A 27,737-nucleotide genomic window follows, 5' to 3' on the forward strand; every position below is an offset into this window, starting at 1 on the left:
ATTTGGAAGCTATAGAAGAAAACATAATTTAATATTAAAATGATTTATCCATCCTAGTGGGGTCGGGAGGTGCTGGTCCCTAATGTCCAGCTAACGTTCCTGACGAGCGGCGGAATACACCCTGGACAGGTCGCCAGTCTGTCACTTAAAATTTTAATAGAGGATAGTGTGCCTCGTGTAATAGCATGAATTACCACTTTTTTTTGTATCAGTTGGTCACAAGTCATTTATTTACAGGAGTGTTTGGTTCGGAAATTTACGGTCCCAATGTAAACCTCCGAGCGCTTGAGGAGGGAGCGGTAGAGAACAGCTGGCCGGAATTAGCGTTCATAAATCGGATCAACCTTGAGCTTAACGCTCCTTACTCCGCGGAGCGCGAATATTCAATATCCAACTTGAAACAACTTCACTGCGGTCGGTAGCACAATGAAAACGCCGGAAAAAGTTTGTTTTGGTATGTGGTCATACAAGATGGCGCCCAGCGACGTAAACGTCACACGCAGTGACGTCAGTTCCAAAGCTCCATTACGTGTTTCTGTTACCCCCTCCGCACCTTTCACTCGCACGCCGCTGCGAGACATGCGCAGTGGGTTTCTTTGAACGGCAGACGATGTCTAATCGTCAGTAATAGAATTGCGCAGCATAAATCATAAGAAATCCGGCAGCTAATTCAGCAGCGCTTCGCTTTCACAGACGGTGGGGACTAGATTTAACTTGTTTCGTCACTTAGAAAAGAAGCTCAAAGAAAGGTAAGCTCCGTTAACGTGATGTTGGCAAAGCTAGCTGTACAGAGATGTTAGCAAAGCTAGCTGTACAGAGATTTACAATGATTTTTTTACATCATTTACGATGTAAAAAAAAAGTCACTCATTGCTTAATTATTGTGCAGAGGTGTTAAGTAACGTGTCGCATATATGGGACAACACGGTGTCCAAAAGTCAGCAATATAGTGACGAGACATTCACGAACGATCCGAGTCTCCTGAACTTCTCTGTACTAAGAAGAAAGGACTGGAGCCTCACTGAGAGCCGTTCTTTGCTCTTGTAATGCTCTGCGTACACTGCAGTAGCTATCATTATTTTATTGATTTATATACATTGATATTTATTTAATTAGCAAATAAATAAAACACAAGAACGAAAGAGCACGCAGAGCATGCGCATTGCTCATTGATTGTTTTCGTTCAACGTGGCGCGCTTTCGTTCAAAATGGCTGCCTGGCTGCATGCAGTGGGAAAGAGGGTGAGAACAGTCATGGTGAGCGCCTTGTGCTTGGTTACTTCTTGCTTGTTGCTCTTTGGTCAGTGTTCGTAGTTGTTTTTTCCCCCCTCCAGGAGGTCTTTTTTTTTGTGGGCTCTAGAGTCCAGCGACCCCGTCAGAACCCTGCATGGTAAAAAGCTCAGGCACCTTCTTCCCTTAGAACAACGGGAAGAGCTCATTCATTTTTAGCTCACAGAAAAAGCGCCAAATTAACAAAAGTAAACTGAGTGACCAATAAGATTTAGCCTTTTGCGCTATGTACAAGATGCTTTGACGCAGATTTTTTTTTCTCCATAATTTTGTTAATAGTAAAGAGGATTAGATAATAAAACATGCAATAACTATTCTTTATTGCATGTTTTTTTTTTTTTTATGCAAAGGAATATGTCAAGGTACTCATACAGCCGTGCAGCTGCAGGTGCTACTGGAATAATCCAAACTCTCAGTCACTTGTAGGCAATTTAGAATCACACAGAAAAGCTCCAAAGGGAATCAAACTTTAAACTATGAACTAAGAACTTCTGGTCACATAAAAGCAATTAACCATAGCTGCCCTTACTGATAACTATGTGAGTAGTCCCTAACATTAATATGATTAGACCGCATGTAATTATATATATGTATATGTATTATTGTTATAAAGGCTGAGCCAAGAAAATTTATGTATGTATCAAACAAGTAGCCCTTCGTGTTACTCTGTACCCGTGAAGTAGCTCCCAGTCTCAAAAAGGTTGGTGACCCCTGCATTAGAATGACATGCGTTGACCGGTGCCTTGCCTTTGACTCCCTACACCAAACTGTTTTGGTCAATGCACCAATTCAGGGGGACGTGATTGTGACACTAAACCACCTCTGACCCCTAAACCTAACCATTACATATCTAACCAAAACTCAATTCACACCTTAGTCCTAAATGTAACCCCTATCCCCAAAACAGCAATTCCCCTTGGGGGGACCACAAGGAGCTGTGGGTCCCCACAACGTCTCAATGTGTCCAGAAAATGGTCCCCACAAGGTTTTAAATACAAGTTACACACACACGCATTTCGATTTCTAACACAAGTAACACAACTGTAAGACATGTACTGTGGCACGCTCTTGGCAGCCTACATGCCACATAAATTACGGCATATGTATTTGTGTGAGGTCGAGGTATCAGAAGGCTCGTACCTATAAAGCCGGACACATTGCCTGCGTGTTTAGCCATGTTAATCTCCAGCACATAGTTTGCATGGCTGCTGTAACCAAGTAAGTCTGCCACCTTTGCCCTTAGTTGGATTAGCTGTTCAAGAATCGCCGTGTTCACCTGGGGGAAAGTAGAAAGCAAAAAAAAACAAAAAAAAAACACCTGAATCATGTTGTCAGAAACGACTAATTAACAAAAAGATAATTCAGGATTTCTGTTCAAACACTATAAATAGCTTTAAACTTTCGAATCTTAATTTTTTTTGAGAGAATGGGGTTGTTGGTAAGTGGAATTACTCACCTGTTTACACCTGCTGTGGAAAGCTGTTTCCATCTTCCTCCGGGTCTCAGGATTGTGGCACCTCTTCATCAGGGGGTGGTAGTGGGGATATTCCAGCGTCACCTTGTACTTCCCCTCTGCTGTCCTCTCCAGACCATTGAGATAGATTTCAGCGAGGCCTCCTTCGCCAGGTGAACAAAGTGAGAATGAATGTCTTGCACTTCTTTGCATGAGGCACTGATTAATGCAAGCAGGCTTTTACCCAGTTCATGCTCGGAAAAAACAAGAAATGTATTGTCCTCATTCAGATTCCTGTTGAATTCTATGGAGAGGTCACTGATAAGCTTGGAGGTTTTTTTTACTTCCTAAGGAAAATTGAAGAAAGACATTTTTTATACCAAAATTTGAGACAATCAACGAAAACATAACTACAGACTATTTAAAGACAATCTCTCACAGAAAAAACAAAGGAGATAGCATAACATACACCAAACAAGGCAAAATATAAGAAAACCTTTTGTAGTATATTTAGATCTGAGACCGAATGTCGAGGAACCCAATTTATGAAGGCAGTGCAGTACAAAGCTCGTAACCTAATCTCCTTATTCTCAGCATCCAGGAGGAAGCACCAACTTCCCACTGACTGCACTTCCATAAAAATAACCAATAGCTTGTCCAGAATAATGCACAGAGTTTCATCAATCATACCTTAAATTGTCCTACAATTAGTGCTGTGGTACAATAAATGTTAGAATAAATGTTCATCGTTAGTATCTGTGAGATCACCTGCTGTATCTCTTTAGACAGATGCAGTCCTTTCCTCTGGCCCAGTGTAACCAGTCTGTCTAAGAATCTCTTTTCTTCAGTTGAAGGATTGTCTTGAAACTTTTTCTGCCAAAACACACATCACACAAAACATCTTATTGGTGGATTTGAGGCCATTCTAAAAGAAAAAGAAAACAAAAAAACGTTCAGTAGCACTAGACATCACTGACTATATGAAACAATTATTTTCCATCCAAGGATTAATCAGAACTAAAAAAGGGGAGGCAGTATCCCAATTGATGATCCATGAGATGTTTTGTTGTATTTTCTAGTAACAACATGTACCTGCAAGGCCATCATACGCTTGAACACGTATTCCCTCATGCTAATCTCCACGTCAAATTCAGATAGTTTCTTGTCTGCCTCTGTGCTCGCCGATCGAACCTCCTTGTTGGGACAGACATACTGAGGGAAGTCAAGAACGTGGCGGGATGCTAGGAAACACAAAGAAACCACTGAGAACTTCAAGCATTTGCATACCATATAAAACATAAGCAAGGGAAAATCCACTACACACAACAGAGCAGTCCAGAAGATTTTTTTGAAACGAACAAAACAGCCTTTTTTTCCCTTTAAGTTTAATTTTAACTGCCTTTGAAACTGTCGCCCTAAAATATGGCGCATGAGCACCTGCATCAACTGTGATGCCCAAAAGTTCCACTTCCTTTCATGAATTTTTCATTTTTTTAAATAATTGTATTTGTATGTGTGCATCTGAAGGCCTGACTGTGCCCCTAAACAATAAATTAAAAGTAGCAAGAATATTTTCTTGTATCATTTTATGTGTAAACTTACTCAAGAAAACTCAATGTTTAGTTTGTGCTGAACAGGCTCTCACTCTCCACTAGAGACCGCTGTAAGCTCATTATGTAGAGCCAAAAGCCGTGAAAGGCTTCATTAATTTCAACCATACAGCTGTATTCAATGTATTCAAATGTAAATCCAATGGCTTGAATAGTAGCCATTGGGTATAACAGCTATGCTAATGTTTAAACTTCTGTGTAAGCAAGGAGAGTGCTTTACTTTAAACGACTTTCAACCTTCAGGCTTTCTATTGGCTATAAGCATGTCATGTGACCAGAAACAAAGCAAATCGGTTTCTTTTTCACGCAAGCTTTTAGTTTGATTTGGCTCATTCATCTTTATTTTCCACTCCAAACCAACATCAGCGATTTACAAACAACAATTTCTATTCACGCTACTTGTTTTGTGAGTGATAAAATTTTAAAGTTTCTAAACTGTGAGTCGGAATGGGGTGGATCAGATTTATATGGTCTCCTCCCCAGTTATGTGGTATCGCTTCTCGGCCTTTTGGCTAAGATCAAGTGTAGTATCTGTTCTTATCAGTTTAATATCTGATACGTCCCCTACCCGGGGACCATATATTAAATTGATTTTTGGAACAGGGAGATGGAATAGGGGCTTGCTCCGTCCACTCCACGCATCGACCTGGTATTGCAGTACCTCCAGGAACGGTGCACCCCCCTTTAATGTTAAATGAAAATAAACAAATGCTGCAAGTGAATTTGCAGGTTTGCTCTTGTCCTTATGAAGTTTTGGATTTAAAAACTACAACTTTTTTTGCTGCCAGCTTAAGTCCATCTTAGTTTCTATGTAGTAGAACAAGGTTTCCCGTTAAAATAAATGCACATGGAGGTGCTGTGGTGGCGCAGGGGTCAAGCACAACCAACGTAAGGAGGCCTTAGTCCTCGACGCTGCCAGGTTTGAATCCCGGCCTGATGACCTTTCCCGCATGTCTTCCCTCTTTCTCGTTACCCACTTTTTTGTCCTAGCACTTTCAAATTGAGGCCACTGGGAGTACTAGAGAAATGCCAAATGGCCTTTCTACCTTTGGAGTCCAGACATGGGCCGACTGACCTGAAGGATTTTATCTAGCAGGTGCTTTTGTTCTGTAAATAAGGCCATTACTTTATAAGTACCCTGGTAATGGCCTCAACGCATCTCATAGTTGCACAATTGTTCCTTAGACTTCGACTTCGACTGACTTTGTTGTCATTTTGCATGCACAGGGTGTATACAGAACGAAATTTTGTTGCATACGGCTCAGGACAATGTTGTGAGGTTCCAATGTTGTGAGTAAAATAAAATATGAATATAAATCTAAATATAAAATATAAAGTGCAGGACTGACAGTAAAATAGAAGTTATTTAGCTCTGTACATGTGCAAGGTATAAAGTGGAGACCAGTTTTTGAGTGCAGTCCAGTTAAGAGTTCAGCAGTCTGATGGCAAGTGGGAAAAAGCTGTTTCGGAACCAGGTGGACCTGCACCGGATGCTGCGGAACCTCTTTCCAGAGGGCAGCAGGGAGAACAGTCCATGGTGGGGGTGTGAGGGGTCACTGATGATGTTTCGGCCTCAGGACAGGCATCCTGCATCGATGGTTGACCTGACACTTCGCCCTTTTGCCTGAGCTGGGTGTGGAAGGTTGTTGCCGAAGCAGTTTCTCCTCGTGTGCCTTCTTCTCACTCACATGAGAGTTACCGAACTCTTTTGCAAGCTCAACCAGGAAGTCCACCCGTCTCTCCTGCACCCCAATGCATGCCTGATAAAGCACATGTGCATTCAGTGCTGCCATGTCAATCATGTTTGCCAGGTTTGCTGACCAGCTGTCACATAGTGATGGAACCTTGGTCACCCCCCCGCAAGATTATGACTGAAATAAATGCCATTAGTTCTTGTGAACTAAATAGGTGAAGCAGTCACCTATTTATCCTCCACAGCACAAAAGGCTGCATGCAAATTTGCATGTGCAAAGTCTCCCAGATTTCTTTTGCTTACACTTTTTGCATGATTTTTTTGAGGTGGATCAACACAATTAATTTGGTTAGTTTATTTCTAAACTGTCATTTTAAACCCACTTAGCTTTATTTAAAAGAAAAACATTACTAATTTCTTTTAGAAAAACCTTTGCATATTTCTTGAAACAGAATGTATGTTTTGCAAACTCTATGTACATTTGGCAAAATGACCTGGATAATGCAGCACAACATCATGGATCAGCTGCAAAAGGTCACATCTCTCCAAAAACACTTCATGTATGCTTCAAAACTAGACAGGAGATCTGATCTCCTGTTGGTATCACAGATACCCACCCCCAACATGGACTATTCACACTCCTACCTTCTGGCCTGACGGTCAACGGCCACATTTACAATTGACGAAGGGATGCTAATTTGAGCCATCAGAGTCGTCAGTTTGGACTCAGGGTCTTTTGGCTCTGTTTCAGTAAGTCTGGGGAGAAATCGAAAACCCTAGTACTCCTAGTGCTAGAACCAAAAAAAAACGACTTTCAGCCTTCAGGCTTTCTATTGGCTATAAGCATGTCATGTGACCAGAAACAAAGCAAATCGGTTTCTTTTTCACGCAAGCTTTTAGTTTGATTTGGCTCATTCATCTTTATTTTCCACTCCAAACCAACATCAGCGATTTACAAACAACAATTTCTATTCACGCTACTTGTTTTGTGAGTGATAAAATGTTAAAGTTTCTAAACTGTGAGTCGGAATGGGGTGGATCAGATTTATATGGTCTCCTCCCCAGTTATGTGGTATCGCTTCTCGGCCTTTTGGCTAAGATCAAGTGTAGTATCTGTTCTTATCAGTTTAATATCTGATACGTCCCCTACCCGGGGACCATATATTAAATTGATTTTTGGAACAGGGAGATGGAATAGGGGCTTGCTCCGTCCACTCCACGCATCGACCTGGTATTGCAGTACCTCCAGGAACGGTGCACCCCCCTTTAATGTTAAATGAAAATAAACAAATGCTGCAAGTGAATTTGCAGGTTTGCTCTTGTCCTTATGAAGTTTTGGATTTAAAAACTACAACTTTTTTTGCTGCCAGCTTAAGTCCATCTTAGTTTCTATGTAGTAGAACAAGGTTTCCCGTTAAAATAAATGCACATGGAGGTGCTGTGGTGGCGCAGGGGTCAAGCACAACCAACGTAAGGAGGCCTTAGTCCTCGACGCTGCCAGGTTTGAATCCCGGCCTGATGACCTTTCCCGCATGTCTTCCCTCTTTCTCGTTACCCACTTTTTTGTCCTAGCACTTTCAAATTGAGGCCACTGGGAGTACTAGAGAAATGCCAAATGGCCTTTCTACCTTTGGAGTCCAGACATGGGCCGACTGACCTGAAGGATTTTATCTAGCAGGTGCTTTTGTTCTGTAAATAAGGCCATTACTTTATAAGTACCCTGGTAATGGCCTCAACGCATCTCATAGTTGCACAATTGTTCCTTAGACTTCGACTTCGACTGACTTTGTTGTCATTTTGCATGCACAGGGTGTATACAGAACGAAATTTTGTTGCATACGGCTCAGGACAATGTTGTGAGGTTCCAATGTTGTGAGTAAAATAAAATATGAATATAAATCTAAATATAAAATATAAAGTGCAGGACTGACAGTAAAATAGAAGTTATTTAGCTCTGTACATGTGCAAGGTATAAAGTGGAGACCAGTTTTTGAGTGCAGTCCAGTTAAGAGTTCAGCAGTCTGATGGCAAGTGGGAAAAAGCTGTTTCGGAACCAGGTGGACCTGCACCGGATGCTGCGGAACCTCTTTCCAGAGGGCAGCAGGGAGAACAGTCCATGGTGGGGGTGTGAGGGGTCACTGATGATGTTTCGGCCTCAGGACAGGCATCCTGCATCGATGGTTGACCTGACACTTCGCCCTTTTGCCTGAGCTGGGTGTGGAAGGTTGTTGCCGAAGCAGTTTCTCCTCGTGTGCCTTCTTCTCACTCACATGAGAGTTACCGAACTCTTTTGCAAGCTCAACCAGGAAGTCCACCCGTCTCTCCTGCACCCCAATGCATGCCTGATAAAGCACATGTGCATTCAGTGCTGCCATGTCAATCATGTTTGCCAGGTTTGCTGACCAGCTGTCACATAGTGATGGAACCTTGGTCACCCCCCCGCAAGATTATGACTGAAATAAATGCCATTAGTTCTTGTGAACTAAATAGGTGAAGCAGTCACCTATTTATCCTCCACAGCACAAAAGGCTGCATGCAAATTTGCATGTGCAAAGTCTCCCAGATTTCTTTTGCTTACACTTTTTGCATGATTTTTTTGAGGTGGATCAACACAATTAATTTGGTTAGTTTATTTCTAAACTGTCATTTTAAACCCACTTAGCTTTATTTAAAAGAAAAACATTACTAATTTCTTTTAGAAAAACCTTTGCATATTTCTTGAAACAGAATGTATGTTTTGCAAACTCTATGTACATTTGGCAAAATGACCTGGATAATGCAGCACAACATCATGGATCAGCTGCAAAAGGTCACATCTCTCCAAAAACACTTCATGTATGCTTCAAAACTAGACAGGAGATCTGATCTCCTGTTGGTATCACAGATACCCACCCCCAACATGGACTATTCACACTCCTACCTTCTGGCCTGACGGTCAACGGCCACATTTACAATTGACGAAGGGATGCTAATTTGAGCCATCAGAGTCGTCAGTTTGGACTCAGGGTCTTTTGGCTCTGTTTCAGTAAGTCTGGGGAGAAATCGAAAACCCTAGTACTCCTAGTGCTAGAACCAAAAAAAAACGACTTTCAGCCTTCAGGCTTTCTATTGGCTATAAGCATGTCATGTGACCAGAAACAAAGCAAATCGGTTTCTTTTTCACGCAAGCTTTTAGTTTGATTTGGCTCATTCATCTTTATTTTCCACTCCAAACCAACATCAGCGATTTACAAACAACAATTTCTATTCACGCTACTTGTTTTGTGAGTGATAAAATGTTAAAGTTTCTAAACTGTGAGTCGGAATGGGGTGGATCAGATTTATATGGTCTCCTCCCCAGTTATGTGGTATCGCTTCTCGGCCTTTTGGCTAAGATCAAGTGTAGTATCTGTTCTTATCAGTTTAATATCTGATACGTCCCCTACCCGGGGACCATATATTAAATTGATTTTTGGAACAGGGAGATGGAATAGGGGCTTGCTCCGTCCACTCCACGCATCGACCTGGTATTGCAGTACCTCCAGGAACGGTGCACCCCCCTTTAATGTTAAATGAAAATAAACAAATGCTGCAAGTGAATTTGCAGGTTTGCTCTTGTCCTTATGAAGTTTTGGATTTAAAAACTACAACTTTTTTTGCTGCCAGCTTAAGTCCATCTTAGTTTCTATGTAGTAGAACAAGGTTTCCCGTTAAAATAAATGCACATGGAGGTGCTGTGGTGGCGCAGGGGTCAAGCACAACCAACGTAAGGAGGCCTTAGTCCTCGACGCTGCCAGGTTTGAATCCCGGCCTGATGACCTTTCCCGCATGTCTTCCCTCTTTCTCGTTACCCACTTTTTTGTCCTAGCACTTTCAAATTGAGGCCACTGGGAGTACTAGAGAAATGCCAAATGGCCTTTCTACCTTTGGAGTCAAGACATGGGCCGACTGACCTGAAGGATTTTATCTAGCAGGTGCTTTTGTTCTGTAAATAAGGCCATTACTTTATAAGTACCCTGGTAATGGCCTCAACGCATCTCATAGTTGCACAATTGTTCCTTAGACTTCGACTTCGACTGACTTTGTTGTCATTTTGCATGCACAGGGTGTATACAGAACGAAATTTTGTTGCATACGGCTCAGGACAATGTTGTGAGGTTCCAATGTTGTGAGTAAAATAAAATATGAATATAAATCTAAATATAAAATATAAAGTGCAGGACTGACAGTAAAATAGAAGTTATTTAGCTCTGTACATGTGCAAGGTATAAAGTGGAGACCAGTTTTTGAGTGCAGTCCAGTTAAGAGTTCAGCAGTCTGATGGCAAGTGGGAAAAAGCTGTTTCGGAACCAGGTGGACCTGCACCGGATGCTGCGGAACCTCTTTCCAGAGGGCAGCAGGGAGAACAGTCCATGGTGGGGGTGTGAGGGGTCACTGATGATGTTTCGGCCTCAGGACAGGCATCCTGCATCGATGGTTGACCTGACACTTCGCCCTTTTGCCTGAGCTGGGTGTGGAAGGTTGTTGCCGAAGCAGTTTCTCCTCGTGTGCCTTCTTCTCACTCACATGAGAGTTACCGAACTCTTTTGCAAGCTCAACCAGGAAGTCCACCCGTCTCTCCTGCACCCCAATGCATGCCTGATAAAGCACATGTGCATTCAGTGCTGCCATGTCAATCATGTTTGCCAGGTTTGCTGACCAGCTGTCACATAGTGATGGAACCTTGGTCACCCCCCCGCAAGATTATGACTGAAATAAATGCCATTAGTTCTTGTGAACTAAATAGGTGAAGCAGTCACCTATTTATCCTCCACAGCACAAAAGGCTGCATGCAAATTTGCATGTGCAAAGTCTCCCAGATTTCTTTTGCTTACACTTTTTGCATGATTTTTTTGAGGTGGATCAACACAATTAATTTGGTTAGTTTATTTCTAAACTGTCATTTTAAACCCACTTAGCTTTATTTAAAAGAAAAACATTACTAATTTCTTTTAGAAAAACCTTTGCATATTTCTTGAAACAGAATGTATGTTTTGCAAACTCTATGTACATTTGGCAAAATGACCTGGATAATGCAGCACAACATCATGGATCAGCTGCAAAAGGTCACATCTCTCCAAAAACACTTCATGTATGCTTCAAAACTAGACAGGAGATCTGATCTCCTGTTGGTATCACAGATACCCACCCCCAACATGGACTATTCACACTCCTACCTTCTGGCCTGACGGTCAACGGCCACATTTACAATTGACGAAGGGATGCTAATTTGAGCCATCAGAGTCGTCAGTTTGGACTCAGGGTCTTTTGGCTCTGTTTCAGTAAGTCTGGGGAGAAATCGAAAACCCTAGTACTCCTAGTGCTAGAACCAAAAAAAAACGACTTTCAGCCTTCAGGCTTTCTATTGGCTATAAGCATGTCATGTGACCAGAAACAAAGCAAATCGGTTTCTTTTTCACGCAAGCTTTTAGTTTGATTTGGCTCATTCATCTTTATTTTCCACTCCAAACCAACATCAGCGATTTACAAACAACAATTTCTATTCACGCTACTTGTTTTGTGAGTGATAAAATGTTAAAGTTTCTAAACTGTGAGTCGGAATGGGGTGGATCAGATTTATATGGTCTCCTCCCCAGTTATGTGGTATCGCTTCTCGGCCTTTTGGCTAAGATCAAGTGTAGTATCTGTTCTTATCAGTTTAATATCTGATACGTCCCCTACCCGGGGACCATATATTAAATTGATTTTTGGAACAGGGAGATGGAATAGGGGCTTGCTCCGTCCACTCCACGCATCGACCTGGTATTGCAGTACCTCCAGGAACGGTGCACCCCCCTTTAATGTTAAATGAAAATAAACAAATGCTGCAAGTGAATTTGCAGGTTTGCTCTTGTCCTTATGAAGTTTTGGATTTAAAAACTACAACTTTTTTTGCTGCCAGCTTAAGTCCATCTTAGTTTCTATGTAGTAGAACAAGGTTTCCCGTTAAAATAAATGCACATGGAGGTGCTGTGGTGGCGCAGGGGTCAAGCACAACCAACGTAAGGAGGCCTTAGTCCTCGACGCTGCCAGGTTTGAATCCCGGCCTGATGACCTTTCCCGCATGTCTTCCCTCTTTCTCGTTACCCACTTTTTTGTCCTAGCACTTTCAAATTGAGGCCACTGGGAGTACTAGAGAAATGCCAAATGGCCTTTCTACCTTTGGAGTCCAGACATGGGCCGACTGACCTGAAGGATTTTATCTAGCAGGTGCTTTTGTTCTGTAAATAAGGCCATTACTTTATAAGTACCCTGGTAATGGCCTCAACGCATCTCATAGTTGCACAATTGTTCCTTAGACTTCGACTTCGACTGACTTTGTTGTCATTTTGCATGCACAGGGTGTATACAGAACGAAATTTTGTTGCATACGGCTCAGGACAATGTTGTGAGGTTCCAATGTTGTGAGTAAAATAAAATATGAATATAAATCTAAATATAAAATATAAAGTGCAGGACTGACAGTAAAATAGAAGTTATTTAGCTCTGTACATGTGCAAGGTATAAAGTGGAGACCAGTTTTTGAGTGCAGTCCAGTTAAGAGTTCAGCAGTCTGATGGCAAGTGGGAAAAAGCTGTTTCGGAACCAGGTGGACCTGCACCGGATGCTGCGGAACCTCTTTCCAGAGGGCAGCAGGGAGAACAGTCCATGGTGGGGGTGTGAGGGGTCACTGATGATGTTTCGGCCTCAGGACAGGCATCCTGCATCGATGGTTGACCTGACACTTCGCCCTTTTGCCTGAGCTGGGTGTGGAAGGTTGTTGCCGAAGCAGTTTCTCCTCGTGTGCCTTCTTCTCACTCACATGAGAGTTACCGAACTCTTTTGCAAGCTCAACCAGGAAGTCCACCCGTCTCTCCTGCACCCCAATGCATGCCTGATAAAGCACATGTGCATTCAGTGCTGCCATGTCAATCATGTTTGCCAGGTTTGCTGACCAGCTGTCACATAGTGATGGAACCTTGGTCACCCCCCCGCAAGATTATGACTGAAATAAATGCCATTAGTTCTTGTGAACTAAATAGGTGAAGCAGTCACCTATTTATCCTCCACAGCACAAAAGGCTGCATGCAAATTTGCATGTGCAAAGTCTCCCAGATTTCTTTTGCTTACACTTTTTGCATGATTTTTTTGAGGTGGATCAACACAATTAATTTGGTTAGTTTATTTCTAAACTGTCATTTTAAACCCACTTAGCTTTATTTAAAAGAAAAACATTACTAATTTCTTTTAGAAAAACCTTTGCATATTTCTTGAAACAGAATGTATGTTTTGCAAACTCTATGTACATTTGGCAAAATGACCTGGATAATGCAGCACAACATCATGGATCAGCTGCAAAAGGTCACATCTCTCCAAAAACACTTCATGTATGCTTCAAAACTAGACAGGAGATCTGATCTCCTGTTGGTATCACAGATACCCACCCCCAACATGGACTATTCACACTCCTACCTTCTGGCCTGACGGTCAACGGCCACATTTACAATTGACGAAGGGATGCTAATTTGAGCCATCAGAGTCGTCAGTTTGGACTCAGGGTCTTTTGGCTCTGTTTCAGTAAGTCTGGGGAGAAATCGAAAACCCTAGTACTCCTAGTGCTAGAACCAAAAAAAAACGACTTTCAGCCTTCAGGCTTTCTATTGGCTATAAGCATGTCATGTGACCAGAAACAAAGCAAATCGGTTTCTTTTTCACGCAAGCTTTTAGTTTGATTTGGCTCATTCATCTTTATTTTCCACTCCAAACCAACATCAGCGATTTACAAACAACAATTTCTATTCACGCTACTTGTTTTGTGAGTGATAAAATGTTAAAGTTTCTAAACTGTGAGTCGGAATGGGGTGGATCAGATTTATATGGTCTCCTCCCCAGTTATGTGGTATCGCTTCTCGGCCTTTTGGCTAAGATCAAGTGTAGTATCTGTTCTTATCAGTTTAATATCTGATACGTCCCCTACCCGGGGACCATATATTAAATTGATTTTTGGAACAGGGAGATGGAATAGGGGCTTGCTCCGTCCACTCCACGCATCGACCTGGTATTGCAGTACCTCCAGGAACGGTGCACCCCCCTTTAATGTTAAATGAAAATAAACAAATGCTGCAAGTGAATTTGCAGGTTTGCTCTTGTCCTTATGAAGTTTTGGATTTAAAAACTACAACTTTTTTTGCTGCCAGCTTAAGTCCATCTTAGTTTCTATGTAGTAGAACAAGGTTTCCCGTTAAAATAAATGCACATGGAGGTGCTGTGGTGGCGCAGGGGTCAAGCACAACCAACGTAAGGAGGCCTTAGTCCTCGACGCTGCCAGGTTTGAATCCCGGCCTGATGACCTTTCCCGCATGTCTTCCCTCTTTCTCGTTACCCACTTTTTTGTCCTAGCACTTTCAAATTGAGGCCACTGGGAGTACTAGAGAAATGCCAAATGGCCTTTCTACCTTTGGAGTCAAGACATGGGCCGACTGACCTGAAGGATTTTATCTAGCAGGTGCTTTTGTTCTGTAAATAAGGCCATTACTTTATAAGTACCCTGGTAATGGCCTCAACGCATCTCATAGTTGCACAATTGTTCCTTAGACTTCGACTTCGACTGACTTTGTTGTCATTTTGCATGCACAGGGTGTATACAGAACGAAATTTTGTTGCATACGGCTCAGGACAATGTTGTGAGGTTCCAATGTTGTGAGTAAAATAAAATATGAATATAAATCTAAATATAAAATATAAAGTGCAGGACTGACAGTAAAATAGAAGTTATTTAGCTCTGTACATGTGCAAGGTATAAAGTGGAGACCAGTTTTTGAGTGCAGTCCAGTTAAGAGTTCAGCAGTCTGATGGCAAGTGGGAAAAAGCTGTTTCGGAACCAGGTGGACCTGCACCGGATGCTGCGGAACCTCTTTCCAGAGGGCAGCAGGGAGAACAGTCCATGGTGGGGGTGTGAGGGGTCACTGATGATGTTTCGGCCTCAGGACAGGCATCCTGCATCGATGGTTGACCTGACACTTCGCCCTTTTGCCTGAGCTGGGTGTGGAAGGTTGTTGCCGAAGCAGTTTCTCCTCGTGTGCCTTCTTCTCACTCACATGAGAGTTACCGAACTCTTTTGCAAGCTCAACCAGGAAGTCCACCCGTCTCTCCTGCACCCCAATGCATGCCTGATAAAGCACATGTGCATTCAGTGCTGCCATGTCAATCATGTTTGCCAGGTTTGCTGACCAGCTGTCACATAGTGATGGAACCTTGGTCACCCCCCCGCAAGATTATGACTGAAATAAATGCCATTAGTTCTTGTGAACTAAATAGGTGAAGCAGTCACCTATTTATCCTCCACAGCACAAAAGGCTGCATGCAAATTTGCATGTGCAAAGTCTCCCAGATTTCTTTTGCTTACACTTTTTGCATGATTTTTTTGAGGTGGATCAACACAATTAATTTGGTTAGTTTATTTCTAAACTGTCATTTTAAACCCACTTAGCTTTATTTAAAAGAAAAACATTACTAATTTCTTTTAGAAAAACCTTTGCATATTTCTTGAAACAGAATGTATGTTTTGCAAACTCTATGTACATTTGGCAAAATGACCTGGATAATGCAGCACAACATCATGGATCAGCTGCAAAAGGTCACATCTCTCCAAAAACACTTCATGTATGCTTCAAAACTAGACAGGAGATCTGATCTCCTGTTGGTATCACAGATACCCACCCCCAACATGGACTATTCACACTCCTACCTTCTGGCCTGACGGTCAACGGCCACATTTACAATTGACGAAGGGATGCTAATTTGAGCCATCAGAGTCGTCAGTTTGGACTCAGGGTCTTTTGGCTCTGTTTCAGTAAGTCTGGGGAGAAATCGAAAACCCTAGTACTCCTAGTGCTAGAACCAAAAAAAAACGACTTTCAGCCTTCAGGCTTTCTATTGGCTATAAGCATGTCATGTGACCAGAAACAAAGCAAATCGGTTTCTTTTTCACGCAAGCTTTTAGTTTGATTTGGCTCATTCATCTTTATTTTCCACTCCAAACCAACATCAGCGATTTACAAACAACAATTTCTATTCACGCTACTTGTTTTGTGAGTGATAAAATGTTAAAGTTTCTAAACTGTGAGTCGGAATGGGGTGGATCAGATTTATATGGTCTCCTCCCCAGTTATGTGGTATCGCTTCTCGGCCTTTTGGCTAAGATCAAGTGTAGTATCTGTTCTTATCAGTTTAATATCTGATACGTCCCCTACCCGGGGACCATATATTAAATTGATTTTTGGAACAGGGAGATGGAATAGGGGCTTGCTCCGTCCACTCCACGCATCGACCTGGTATTGCAGTACCTCCAGGAACGGTGCACCCCCCTTTAATGTTAAATGAAAATAAACAAATGCTGCAAGTGAATTTGCAGGTTTGCTCTTGTCCTTATGAAGTTTTGGATTTAAAAACTACAACTTTTTTTGCTGCCAGCTTAAGTCCATCTTAGTTTCTATGTAGTAGAACAAGGTTTCCCGTTAAAATAAATGCACATGGAGGTGCTGTGGTGGCGCAGGGGTCAAGCACAACCAACGTAAGGAGGCCTTAGTCCTCGACGCTGCCAGGTTTGAATCCCGGCCTGATGACCTTTCCCGCATGTCTTCCCTCTTTCTCGTTACCCCACTTTTTTGTCCTAGCACTTTCAAATTGAGGCCACTGGGAGTACTAGAGAAATGCCAAATGGCCTTTCTACCTTTGGAGTCCAGACATGGGCCGACTGACCTGAAGGATTTTATCTAGCAGGTGCTTTTGTTCTGTAAATAAGGCCATTACTTTATAAGTACCCTGGTAATGGCCTCAACGCATCTCATAGTTGCACAATTGTTCCTTAGACTTCGACTTCGACTGACTTTGTTGTCATTTTGCATGCACAGGGTGTATACAGAACGAAATTTTGTTGCATACGGCTCAGGACAATGTTGTGAGGTTCCAATGTTGTGAGTAAAATAAAATATGAATATAAATCTAAATATAAAATATAAAGTGCAGGACTGACAGTAAAATAGAAGTTATTTAGCTCTGTACATGTGCAAGGTATAAAGTGGAGACCAGTTTTTGAGTGCAGTCCAGTTAAGAGTTCAGCAGTCTGATGGCAAGTGGGAAAAAGCTGTTTCGGAACCAGGTGGACCTGCACCGGATGCTGCGGAACCTCTTTCCAGAGGGCAGCAGGGAGAACAGTCCATGGTGGGGGTGTGAGGGGTCACTGATGATGTTTCGGCCTCAGGACAGGCATCCTGCATCGATGGTTGACCTGACACTTCGCCCTTTTGCCTGAGCTGGGTGTGGAAGGTTGTTGCCGAAGCAGTTTCTCCTCGTGTGCCTTCTTCTCACTCACATGAGAGTTACCGAACTCTTTTGCAAGCTCAACCAGGAAGTCCACCCGTCTCTCCTGCACCCCAATGCATGCCTGATAAAGCACATGTGCATTCAGTGCTGCCATGTCAATCATGTTTGCCAGGTTTGCTGACCAGCTGTCACATAGTGATGGAACCTTGGTCACCCCCCCGCAAGATTATGACTGAAATAAATGCCATTAGTTCTTGTGAACTAAATAGGTGAAGCAGTCACCTATTTATCCTCCACAGCACAAAAGGCTGCATGCAAATTTGCATGTGCAAAGTCTCCCAGATTTCTTTTGCTTACACTTTTTGCATGATTTTTTTGAGGTGGATCAACACAATTAATTTGGTTAGTTTATTTCTAAACTGTCATTTTAAACCCACTTAGCTTTATTTAAAAGAAAAACATTACTAATTTCTTTTAGAAAAACCTTTGCATATTTCTTGAAACAGAATGTATGTTTTGCAAACTCTATGTACATTTGGCAAAATGACCTGGATAATGCAGCACAACATCATGGATCAGCTGCAAAAGGTCACATCTCTCCAAAAACACTTCATGTATGCTTCAAAACTAGACAGGAGATCTGATCTCCTGTTGGTATCACAGATACCCACCCCCAACATGGACTATTCACACTCCTACCTTCTGGCCTGACGGTCAACGGCCACATTTACAATTGACGAAGGGATGCTAATTTGAGCCATCAGAGTCGTCAGTTTGGACTCAGGGTCTTTTGGCTCTGTTTCAGTAAGTCTGGGGAGAAATCGAAAACCCTAGTACTCCTAGTGCTAGAACCAAAAAAAAACGACTTTCAGCCTTCAGGCTTTCTATTGGCTATAAGCATGTCATGTGACCAGAAACAAAGCAAATCGGTTTCTTTTTCACGCAAGCTTTTAGTTTGATTTGGCTCATTCATCTTTATTTTCCACTCCAAACCAACATCAGCGATTTACAAACAACAATTTCTATTCACGCTACTTGTTTTGTGAGTGATAAAATGTTAAAGTTTCTAAACTGTGAGTCGGAATGGGGTGGATCAGATTTATATGGTCTCCTCCCCAGTTATGTGGTATCGCTTCTCGGCCTTTTGGCTAAGATCAAGTGTAGTATCTGTTCTTATCAGTTTAATATCTGATACGTCCCCTACCCGGGGACCATATATTAAATTGATTTTTGGAACAGGGAGATGGAATAGGGGCTTGCTCCGTCCACTCCACGCATCGACCTGGTATTGCAGTACCTCCAGGAACGGTGCACCCCCCTTTAATGTTAAATGAAAATAAACAAATGCTGCAAGTGAATTTGCAGGTTTGCTCTTGTCCTTATGAAGTTTTGGATTTAAAAACTACAACTTTTTTTGCTGCCAGCTTAAGTCCATCTTAGTTTCTATGTAGTAGAACAAGGTTTCCCGTTAAAATAAATGCACATGGAGGTGCTGTGGTGGCGCAGGGGTCAAGCACAACCAACGTAAGGAGGCCTTAGTCCTCGACGCTGCCAGGTTTGAATCCCGGCCTGATGACCTTTCCCGCATGTCTTCCCTCTTTCTCGTTACCCACTTTTTTGTCCTAGCACTTTCAAATTGAGGCCACTGGGAGTACTAGAGAAATGCCAAATGGCCTTTCTACCTTTGGAGTCCAGACATGGGCCGACTGACCTGAAGGATTTTATCTAGCAGGTGCTTTTGTTCTGTAAATAAGGCCATTACTTTATAAGTACCCTGGTAATGGCCTCAACGCATCTCATAGTTGCACAATTGTTCCTTAGACTTCGACTTCGACTGACTTTGTTGTCATTTTGCATGCACAGGGTGTATACAGAACGAAATTTTGTTGCATACGGCTCAGGACAATGTTGTGAGGTTCCAATGTTGTGAGTAAAATAAAATACAGTATAAAATATGAATATAAATCTAAATATAAAATATAAAGTGCAGGACTGACAGTAAAATAGAAGTTATTTAGCTCTGTACATGTGCAAGGTATAAAGTGGAGACCAGTTTTTGAGTGCAGTCCAGTTAAGAGTTCAGCAGTCTGATGGCAAGTGGGAAAAAGCTGTTTCGGAACCAGGTGGACCTGCACCGGATGCTGCGGAACCTCTTTCCAGAGGGCAGCAGGGAGAACAGTCCATGGTGGGGGTGTGAGGGGTCACTGATGATGTTTCGGCCTCAGGACAGGCATCCTGCATCGATGGTTGACCTGACACTTCGCCCTTTTGCCTGAGCTGGGTGTGGAAGGTTGTTGCCGAAGCAGTTTCTCCTCGTGTGCCTTCTTCTCACTCACATGAGAGTTACCGAACTCTTTTGCAAGCTCAACCAGGAAGTCCACCCGTCTCTCCTGCACCCCAATGCATGCCTGATAAAGCACATGTGCATTCAGTGCTGCCATGTCAATCATGTTTGCCAGGTTTGCTGACCAGCTGTCACATAGTGATGGAACCTTGGTCACCCCCCCGCAAGATTATGACTGAAATAAATGCCATTAGTTCTTGTGAACTAAATAGGTGAAGCAGTCACCTATTTATCCTCCACAGCACAAAAGGCTGCATGCAAATTTGCATGTGCAAAGTCTCCCAGATTTCTTTTGCTTACACTTTTTGCATGATTTTTTTGAGGTGGATCAACACAATTAATTTGGTTAGTTTATTTCTAAACTGTCATTTTAAACCCACTTAGCTTTATTTAAAAGAAAAACATTACTAATTTCTTTTAGAAAAACCTTTGCATATTTCTTGAAACAGAATGTATATTTTGCAAACTCTATGTACATTTGGCAAAATGACCTGGATAATGCAGCACAACATCATGGATCAGCTGCAAAAGGTCACATCTCTCCAAAAACACTTCATGTATGCTTCAAAACTAGACAGGAGATCTGATCTCCTGTTGGTATCACAGATACCCACCCCCAACATGGACTATTCACACTCCTACCTTCTGGCCTGACGGTCAACGGCCACATTTACAATTGACGAAGGGATGCTAATTTGAGCCATCAGAGTCGTCAGTTTGGACTCAGGGTCTTTTGGCTCTGTTTCAGTAAGTCTGGGGAGAAATCGAAAACCCTAGTACTCCTAGTGCTAGAACCAAAAAAAAACGACTTTCAGCCTTCAGGCTTTCTATTGGCTATAAGCATGTCATGTGACCAGAAACAAAGCAAATCGGTTTCTTTTTCACGCAAGCTTTTAGTTTGATTTGGCTCATTCATCTTTATTTTCCACTCCAAACCAACATCAGCGATTTACAAACAACAATTTCTATTCACGCTACTTGTTTTGTGAGTGATAAAATGTTAAAGTTTCTAAACTGTGAGTCGGAATGGGGTGGATCAGATTTATATGGTCTCCTCCCCAGTTATGTGGTATCGCTTCTCGGCCTTTTGGCTAAGACAGCGGTTCCCTCCTTTGGGTGGTGATAGCGGTAGTCTTTGTGACTTGGCTGTTGCCACTGATTTAGAGGTTCAGTAAATCTTGTCCCCGGTTGAGATATTGACCACTAAGTAGTGGAAAATATCTTTTACCTTTTATTTGTATTTATTGGTGTTTATTAACTATTTATTGTTTTTAGTAAAGGTTTTAAACCTTTAACTGGTGGTGCCTCCACCATGGCGGCTAGCCATGCCGGCATGCGGAGGCACCACAGTGTTCGATTTTTATTTAAAGAAAAAGAAGAAGAAAATAGAGTAACGAGATTGGACTTTTCCAGGAAGCTAATTCAACAGGTGCTGAAGTTTCGGCCAGATGACCTGAATTGTATCCTTACCCTGCCTTTCAATAAGGGATATGACGTAAGTTTTTGCTCTGCCGCACTTCTTAAGGAGTTTTGGACACGATTTGAAAATGCTAAGACCCAGTTTTCAGTATTTGACGTCGAGAAACTGACTGACAACTCCCTGAAAACGGTGATTGTCAGAATGTTCAATGAGACTGTCAGTGCTGTGGACATCTGTATGTGGCTGGGTAGACACTGCACTGTGAGAGGCCAGGCTATGAAGGTGCGGGATGTGGACGGCATCTGGAACTGTGCTTGGCGGGTCCCCATTAAACAATGGGAAGACCCCCAAGGCTTCCAGGGCCTGAAGCATCTCCCCTCAATGATAGTCCTGGGGGAGAACAGGGGCTACATTCACTATCAAGGCCAACCCAAACTGTGTCGGAAGTGTGGCGAGCATGGTCATCTGGCCGAAACTTGTGAAAAAGTATTCTGTGGAAAATGTCGAGAAGTGGGACACACGTTTGATGAATGTACGAACGGGCGGAAATGTAATTTGTGTGGTGGACAGGATCATTTGTTCAGAGACTGTCCAAAATCGTTTGCGAATAAATTGAAAAAAGGAAAAGAGACGCTAACGGAAACGGTTAATGAGCAAGTGGACGCAGCTGGGTCGAAAAATTCAAATCTCCCACCAGGTCCTCTGATTGGAGGAGAGGAGGAGAGGGCGGGAAGCGGGGAGGGGAACGAAGCCCCCCCCAGACCGAAACATCCAGTGAGGGGGGGGAGATGCTAACCGAAGGCGGAGCTAGCTCGGACTCTGAGGAAGAACAGACGGACAGCAGCGATGATGCCCCCCTCCCCGACGCCCAGCTGGCTAAGAGGCCGGCATCTGAGTCACCTCCCGACCTTACCCCCAAGGTAGGGAAGAGAGGAAGGCTGGAGGAACTCTTCGGTTCTTTCGGAGAGGAATCCAGAGCCTTCCTTGCTGGCTCATCCAATGAGGTCTCGTTCCTAGACTTTGCTCACCAATCAACCCCGAAGGACCCAAATAAGGTAACGGCTTTAGAAAGACGGCCGACACCGAGAGTCCGAAGGGGGAATGGAGCTCCAACCCGACCTGCACCACCATGTGGGAAGGAAGAGCTCTGTTCACAGGACAGTCTCTGAACCCGCCTTGTTTTAAATAACCGCCCGTTTTTTAGCATGGGTTTAATTTAGTATTATCTTGTTTTTAATCCTTTAAAATGTCGTACTCGATTTTAGCCATCATACTCATGACTCTCACCTTCTCAACCATCAATGTTAGAAGTGTGAAGTCGCGAGTTAGAGCCCAGAGTGTTTTATCCTTTTTAACCTCCGTACAGTCAGATGTGTTTTTACTACAAGAATGTTCACTCCCGTTTTTAAAGAATTACACCCGGTGGCAGGACTTGTGGCCACGGCCGTCTATATGGAGCGGCTCCAATGAAAATAAAAATGACGGTGTGGCCATTTTAATAAACAACCCGCACATCTTGGTGAAGGGGAGCACCGTGGTGAGAGAGGGACGAGCACTTTTAGCAAATCTGACTTTTAACGGACAGGATTTTAACCTCTTAAATATTTATGGCTTTAATGACAAACACGACAGGTATGACTTTTTAGAGGAACTGCAGCCCCACATGCTGGGAACAACACCTTTAATAATTGGGGGGGATTTTAATTGCATTTTATCTAGAAAAGATAGGAAAAGAAATAGACAGGATTTTAAGGTAGACAAAACATCACTTTTATTACAGAGAATCGTTAGGGATTTTAAACTAGTGGACTGTTTTAGAACTATGCATCCTGGAGAGGAGGGCCACACCTGGTTCAGTGGTGATGGCTCTATGGCCTCTCGCATTGATTATTTCTTCATCAGGGATTGCGCCCTAACTGATGCTAGATTGTCACCAGCTTTCTTTTCGGATCACCTCCTTCTGTCCTGCACGCTTTCACTTCCTTCAGGTGCGACGACCGGGAGAGGTCTGTGGAAACTCAACCGCTCCCTGCTGGAAGACCAGGTTCTGGTCGGCCAGTACCGGGAGCGGTACCACGAGTGGCAGACCCTCCAAGACCTGTACGAAACACGAGCACAGTGGTGGGAGATGGTGAAAGGTAGGACCCAGACTTTCTTTCGACAAGCAGGGAAAAATAAAAAGAGAAAAGAACAGAGATGCATGATGGGGCTGCAGAAAAGATTACAAAGATATTATTTTCTAAATCAAAAGGGAATGGATTTTAATAAAGAAATAAGAGAAGTAAAAAAAGAAACGAGCATTTTAGCAGAGATAAAGAGTAAGGGAGTAATATTAAGAAGCAGAGAGAGAGAAATAGAAGAAGGAGAAAAATGTAACAGATACTTTTTTAAGAAAATTCTAAACAATCCAAGTTTTATCTCTGATTTAAAGTCAGAAAATGGAAACATTGCTTCTAACATAGAAGAAAAGAAAAAAGTAATTGAAAAATACTATAGTGATTTGTACTCAGAAAAAATGGTAAAAGGAAAGAATATAAAAGAAACTTTAAATTTCCTTGAGAAAAGTATAGAAGAAAGTAGTTTTTTAGAGCAGGATTTTACCCTTTTAGAGCTTTTTCAGTCAGTGAGAAGTTTTAAAAGAGGAAAGTCTCCAGGCTCAGACGGACTCCCTATAGAATTTTATTTAACCTTTTACGATATTTTAGCACCGGATTTACTTACTGTTTTTACTGATTTTAGCAAACTAGACACACTCCCCGACAGTTTTAGAACAGGAATTGTTACACTTTTATATAAAGACAAAGACAAGACAGATCTTAAAAACTGGAGACCCATCACCCTTTTAAACGTTGATTGTAAGATTTTTAGTAGACTTTTAGCAGCCAGGATGCGTCGAGTGTTGGGGGATCTAATCCACCCGGATCAAGCCTGCGCCGAAGGAGGATCACGGACAGCCTGGTACTGATCCGAGACACCATCTGTTTTGCGAGAGACAGACACATTCGGCTGATAGTCCTAAATCTAGATTTCGAGAAAGCGTTTGATCGGGTCTCGCACCAGTACCTCTTCCAGGTACTGCAAAAAATGGGTTTTCCTGGGAGGTTCGTAGCGTGGGTGGGACTGCTGTACCGAAACATCTCCAGCAGATTCATGGTTAACGGGTTTCTGACAAAAGCAGTGAAAGTGAACTGCGGTGTCCGTCAGGGTTGTCCGTTATCCGCCCTTCTCTATGTGGCCTGCGTCGAGCCGCTGGCGCAGATCTTGAGAAGGGACCCACAGATTTTAGGTGTAACGATACCGGGGAGTGGAGGGCAGGTAGCGAAATGTCTTTTATACATGGATGATTTTAACATTTTATGTACAGATCTTTTATCAATAGATAGGATTTTTCAATTAACCGATTGGTTTGGGAAAGCATCAGGGTCAAAATTAAACAAAGAAAAAACAAAAGCAAAATTTTATGGACCATGGAAAGAGAATGAAAAATTAGGATGTCAGTTTCAAGTAACGGAAGAAGAACAAAAAATACTGGGAGTAAAATTTGACAAACATGGAGAAGGAAAGACAAACTGGATTGAAATAACAAGAAGAGTAAAACAGCGACTGGGATTCTGGGGGATGAGGAACCTTACGATAGAAGGAAAGATTTTAATAGTTAAAGCTGTGATTTTACCAGTGTTTTTACTCACCAGTGCTGTTTTTATCCCTCCTAAGAGAGTGTTTTTAGAACTACAACGAGCCATTTTTTATTTCATATGGAACTCTAAATGGGAAAGGATAAAAAGAGAAATCATGTACAAACCCAAAGAAAAAGGAGGAAAAGGAGTCCCAGACCTTCACTTGTTTTTAGGCAGCCATTATACGAGCACGTACCTGAAACAAGCAATGAACCTTTCCAGCAATAACAAAACAAACACGATGACCAGATTCTGGTGCGGGTCCTATCTTAGAAAACTAAAAATGATAAAAAGTGATTTTAGAACTCCAGTAGCTTTTAACCTTCCTCCAGCATATGCTTTTATACGGAAATTTTTAGAACATTTTAGATTGGAAGGAGAGGAGAGCAAGATTTTAACAAATCATCGTCTTATTATTTCTGTTGTGCAGGGCCGGGAACCAGTGACTCCAGTGCGCGGCCTCCTGTATGGAGACGCCTCCACCGTTTGGCGTAACGTGAGCCATCCCGTCCTTTCAAACAGACTCCAGGACCTGTCATGGATGGTGGCTCATGGGATCCTGCCAGTCAGAGCCGTTATGCACTCCCGCGGCATGTCTGCAACGTCCATCTGCCCCCGACCCGGTTGTGGCGCGCCGGAGTCGGTGAGGCACCTGCTGTGGGAGTGCAGCGCTGCTGTGGACCTGTGGGCAAAAGCCGGCTCCTTGCAATTCCCACACTTGCCAGCAAGGGAGGTCCTCCATGGGCAGCTAGTGCTGTACGGGGTGAGCCAGCAGAAAATAACGAAAAAGGACTTTGCTGAGATCTGGCTCACCCTAGCCACCATCAAAGACGCCATTTGGACCTCCAGAAACTTGCTGGTGAGCAGGCGCAGGCAGATGCCCCCCGTGGCTGTGATCCGGATGGCGGCAGCAACAAGAGGAACATCAAGGGCTGCAGGTGGCACGTCAAGGACACAGCCACCAAGAAGAATCGCCTGCGCCTCCGTGGACGAAGGAGCCGGCGCTCCACGAACAGAGGTCCAAGCAGCGGCGGCCTGGCTCTCCGGGTGAGGCAGGAGGGAAGGAGCTTCAGGGCAGGTTTCCCCTCTGAGCACCAGCGCTGTTTGGAAGGACGGGACGGCTCCGGACTTGGGAAGGGGTCACCCCGGTCCTGCTCAACTTTTAACGCACAGAGATTTTGTGTTTTATATTCTTGTTCTTAGCTTCTTTTAGTCTGAACTGATGATTTTGTAAGTTATTGAAAATTTCTGTATAACTGAAATAATGTAATTTTTTTAATGCTTACAGTAACAATAAATACTTTTCGAAAGAAAAAAATCTGTTTCCCGTTAAAATAAATGCACATGGAGGTGCTGTGGTGGCGCAGGGGTCAAGCACAACCAACGTAAGGAGGCCTTAGTCCTCGACGCGGCCAGGTTTGAATTCCGGCCTGATGACCTTTTCCGCATGTCTTCCCTCTTTCTCGTTACCCACTTTTTTGTCCTAGCACTTTCAAATTGAGGCCACTAGAACCAAAAAACCCCTAAATAAAATAAATGCACAGAACATCGCAAAAGAATTGGTATCCCTTGAACGTTTCCCCAATTTTTCGTCTTATAGCCACAACCCTCAAGGAGTATGTCGTTGGCCTTTGACGGAATAGAAGTAGCGTGAAATTGTGGCCGTCGACATTTTTTCGTAAACAGGAATTTTTAAGTCTTACCAAATTATCCCAGTGAAGGTTCACCAGTGAAGGAGGGCTCGATTCCTGATTTTTTTTCCCCAGTCTTGGCCTCTGTCTCGGATTGTTAGGTCTTGGTCTTGTTCGACAAATTGGGCAAAGACCGGTCTGAGACTCAACAGTTTCCGTAGCTACAACCCAGTAGCTTGCCATCATCAGCATGTGAATTTTCCCTTTGGTATTTCAATTTGAGACATAAAGGGCAATATCAATAAAATAGATTATTATTAAAACAGTGATCAGAGCACGACTGCGTCCCACCATCTCAGAAAAATATACGGTATTATCATTGCTAATGACAGTGAAATCTTGTTGCATGTGAATGTTCATAACCCCAGAAAGTGATCAAATTGCATAATATTGAGTGATTGACTAATAATTGTAATCATATGTTAATGTGACAAGCTTAGCTGAACTCAGTTCCTTAAAAAAGACTGGGATATAGCAGCAGGTTGCAGTCATTAAACACCTGAAGGCAAAGATAAATGTGTCTTGAGCATCTAGCAGTAGTTGACACACAAGTGGAAAGAACATGATATGGTGTCCCAAGCGATACGCCACTATATTCCTGACTAGTTGGCAAGTTAAACTAGGAGTGTACGCTCCAAGCCTGAATGCTTGACCCACATTTTTAGAGGATCTAGTGGCTCTGGTGTGGTTTCATGAGAATGTCTTGATCTGATTTTACTCCAGACTACCCACTGTAGTCAGCAGACAATGTGAAATTAAGGCCCGGTCAATTAACCGGATACACAATTGACTCCGGACTTTAACGGTCAATAGCCCTTAGAGCGCATAAAAAGCTCTAACCATCCTCCTTCCATTTTTGAGCTCAAAACCTTGCATGATGTGATTGTTGTAGTTTACCAAAATTAGTCATCAAGTATGACTAATTAGGGCAAAAGGAGCTCCAAATCAGCATACAACCCCAAAATGACTATTTTCATTCCTCTTCCACACTTCTGTTTTTAATACATGTGATCAAGCAACATTGAAGACCAAAGAACACAGCAGACAAGTCAAGAAGAGAGTTTAATTTAGGTTTAGTTTATAAGACATGCATCAAAAGCTTTCAGTCTCTTACACAGCACTGTGCGTTCTACCATTCAGTGATAGAAAAAGTATGACACAACTGCAAACATACAGAATAAGCCAAGATGTCAATGTTGGCCAACTTATATTTATACATGTTAAAAGATTAGGGCTAC

The 27,737-nt window shown here is 42.8% G+C and overlaps 1 protein-coding gene and 7 non-coding genes across 8 annotated transcripts; 7 read left to right on the top strand and 1 right to left on the bottom strand.

The window, feature by feature from the left end:
- Positions 1–852: 852 nt before the first annotated feature.
- LOC114149071 (thimet oligopeptidase-like) lies at positions 853–5,452 on the bottom strand. The gene is made up of 5 exons (XM_028024638.1): positions 3,835–5,452; positions 3,511–3,615; positions 2,987–3,089; positions 2,746–2,906; positions 853–2,565 (listed from the first exon to the last, which is right to left on the bottom strand). The coding sequence occupies exons 1-5, from the start codon at positions 4,183–4,185 to the stop codon at positions 2,278–2,280; spliced, it is 1,008 nt and encodes a 335-aa protein (XP_027880439.1). The 5' UTR covers positions 4,186–5,452; the 3' UTR covers positions 853–2,277.
- On the top strand, positions 4,845–5,035 carry LOC114150273 (U2 spliceosomal RNA). The gene has a single exon (XR_003596709.1). It is a non-coding gene; the product is annotated as a U2 spliceosomal RNA (small nuclear RNA).
- A 1,667-nt stretch (positions 5,453–7,119) lies between the features above and the next one.
- On the top strand, positions 7,120–7,310 carry LOC114150274 (U2 spliceosomal RNA). Its single transcript, XR_003596710.1, has one exon. It is a non-coding gene; the product is annotated as a U2 spliceosomal RNA (small nuclear RNA).
- Positions 7,311–9,394: 2,084 nt separating this feature from the next.
- Positions 9,395–9,585, top strand: LOC114150256 (U2 spliceosomal RNA). Its single transcript, XR_003596695.1, has one exon. It is a non-coding gene; the product is annotated as a U2 spliceosomal RNA (small nuclear RNA).
- A 2,084-nt stretch (positions 9,586–11,669) lies between these two features.
- LOC114150257 (U2 spliceosomal RNA) lies at positions 11,670–11,860 on the top strand. The gene has a single exon (XR_003596696.1). It is a non-coding gene; the product is annotated as a U2 spliceosomal RNA (small nuclear RNA).
- A 2,084-nt stretch (positions 11,861–13,944) lies between these two features.
- LOC114150258 (U2 spliceosomal RNA) lies at positions 13,945–14,135 on the top strand. The gene has a single exon (XR_003596697.1). It is a non-coding gene; the product is annotated as a U2 spliceosomal RNA (small nuclear RNA).
- A 2,084-nt stretch (positions 14,136–16,219) lies between these two features.
- LOC114150259 (U2 spliceosomal RNA) lies at positions 16,220–16,410 on the top strand. The gene has a single exon (XR_003596698.1). It is a non-coding gene; the product is annotated as a U2 spliceosomal RNA (small nuclear RNA).
- Positions 16,411–18,495: 2,085 nt separating this feature from the next.
- LOC114150260 (U2 spliceosomal RNA) lies at positions 18,496–18,686 on the top strand. Its single transcript, XR_003596699.1, has one exon. It is a non-coding gene; the product is annotated as a U2 spliceosomal RNA (small nuclear RNA).
- The last annotated feature ends 9,051 nt before the right edge of the window (positions 18,687–27,737 follow it).

The sequence above is a fragment of the Xiphophorus couchianus genome, chromosome 8 (assembly GCF_001444195.1).
Source record: "Xiphophorus couchianus chromosome 8, X_couchianus-1.0, whole genome shotgun sequence".
Classification (NCBI taxonomy): domain Eukaryota; kingdom Metazoa; phylum Chordata; class Actinopteri; order Cyprinodontiformes; family Poeciliidae; genus Xiphophorus; species Xiphophorus couchianus.

Bases quoted from the DNA above. Each gene is read 5' to 3' on its own strand.
- LOC114149071 (XM_028024638.1), bottom strand. From the start codon at position 4,185: ATGCAGGTGCTCATGCGCCATATTTTAGGGCGACAGTTTCAAAGGCAG. The intron at 2,907-2,986 runs GTAAAAGCCTGC...CACCTGGCGAAG, and splicing joins TTTTTCCGAGCATGAACTGG to GAGGCCTCGCTGAAATCTAT. The intron at 2,566-2,745 runs GTGAGTAATTCC...ACTTTCCCCCAG, and splicing joins TCCACAGCAGGTGTAAACAG to GTGAACACGGCGATTCTTGA.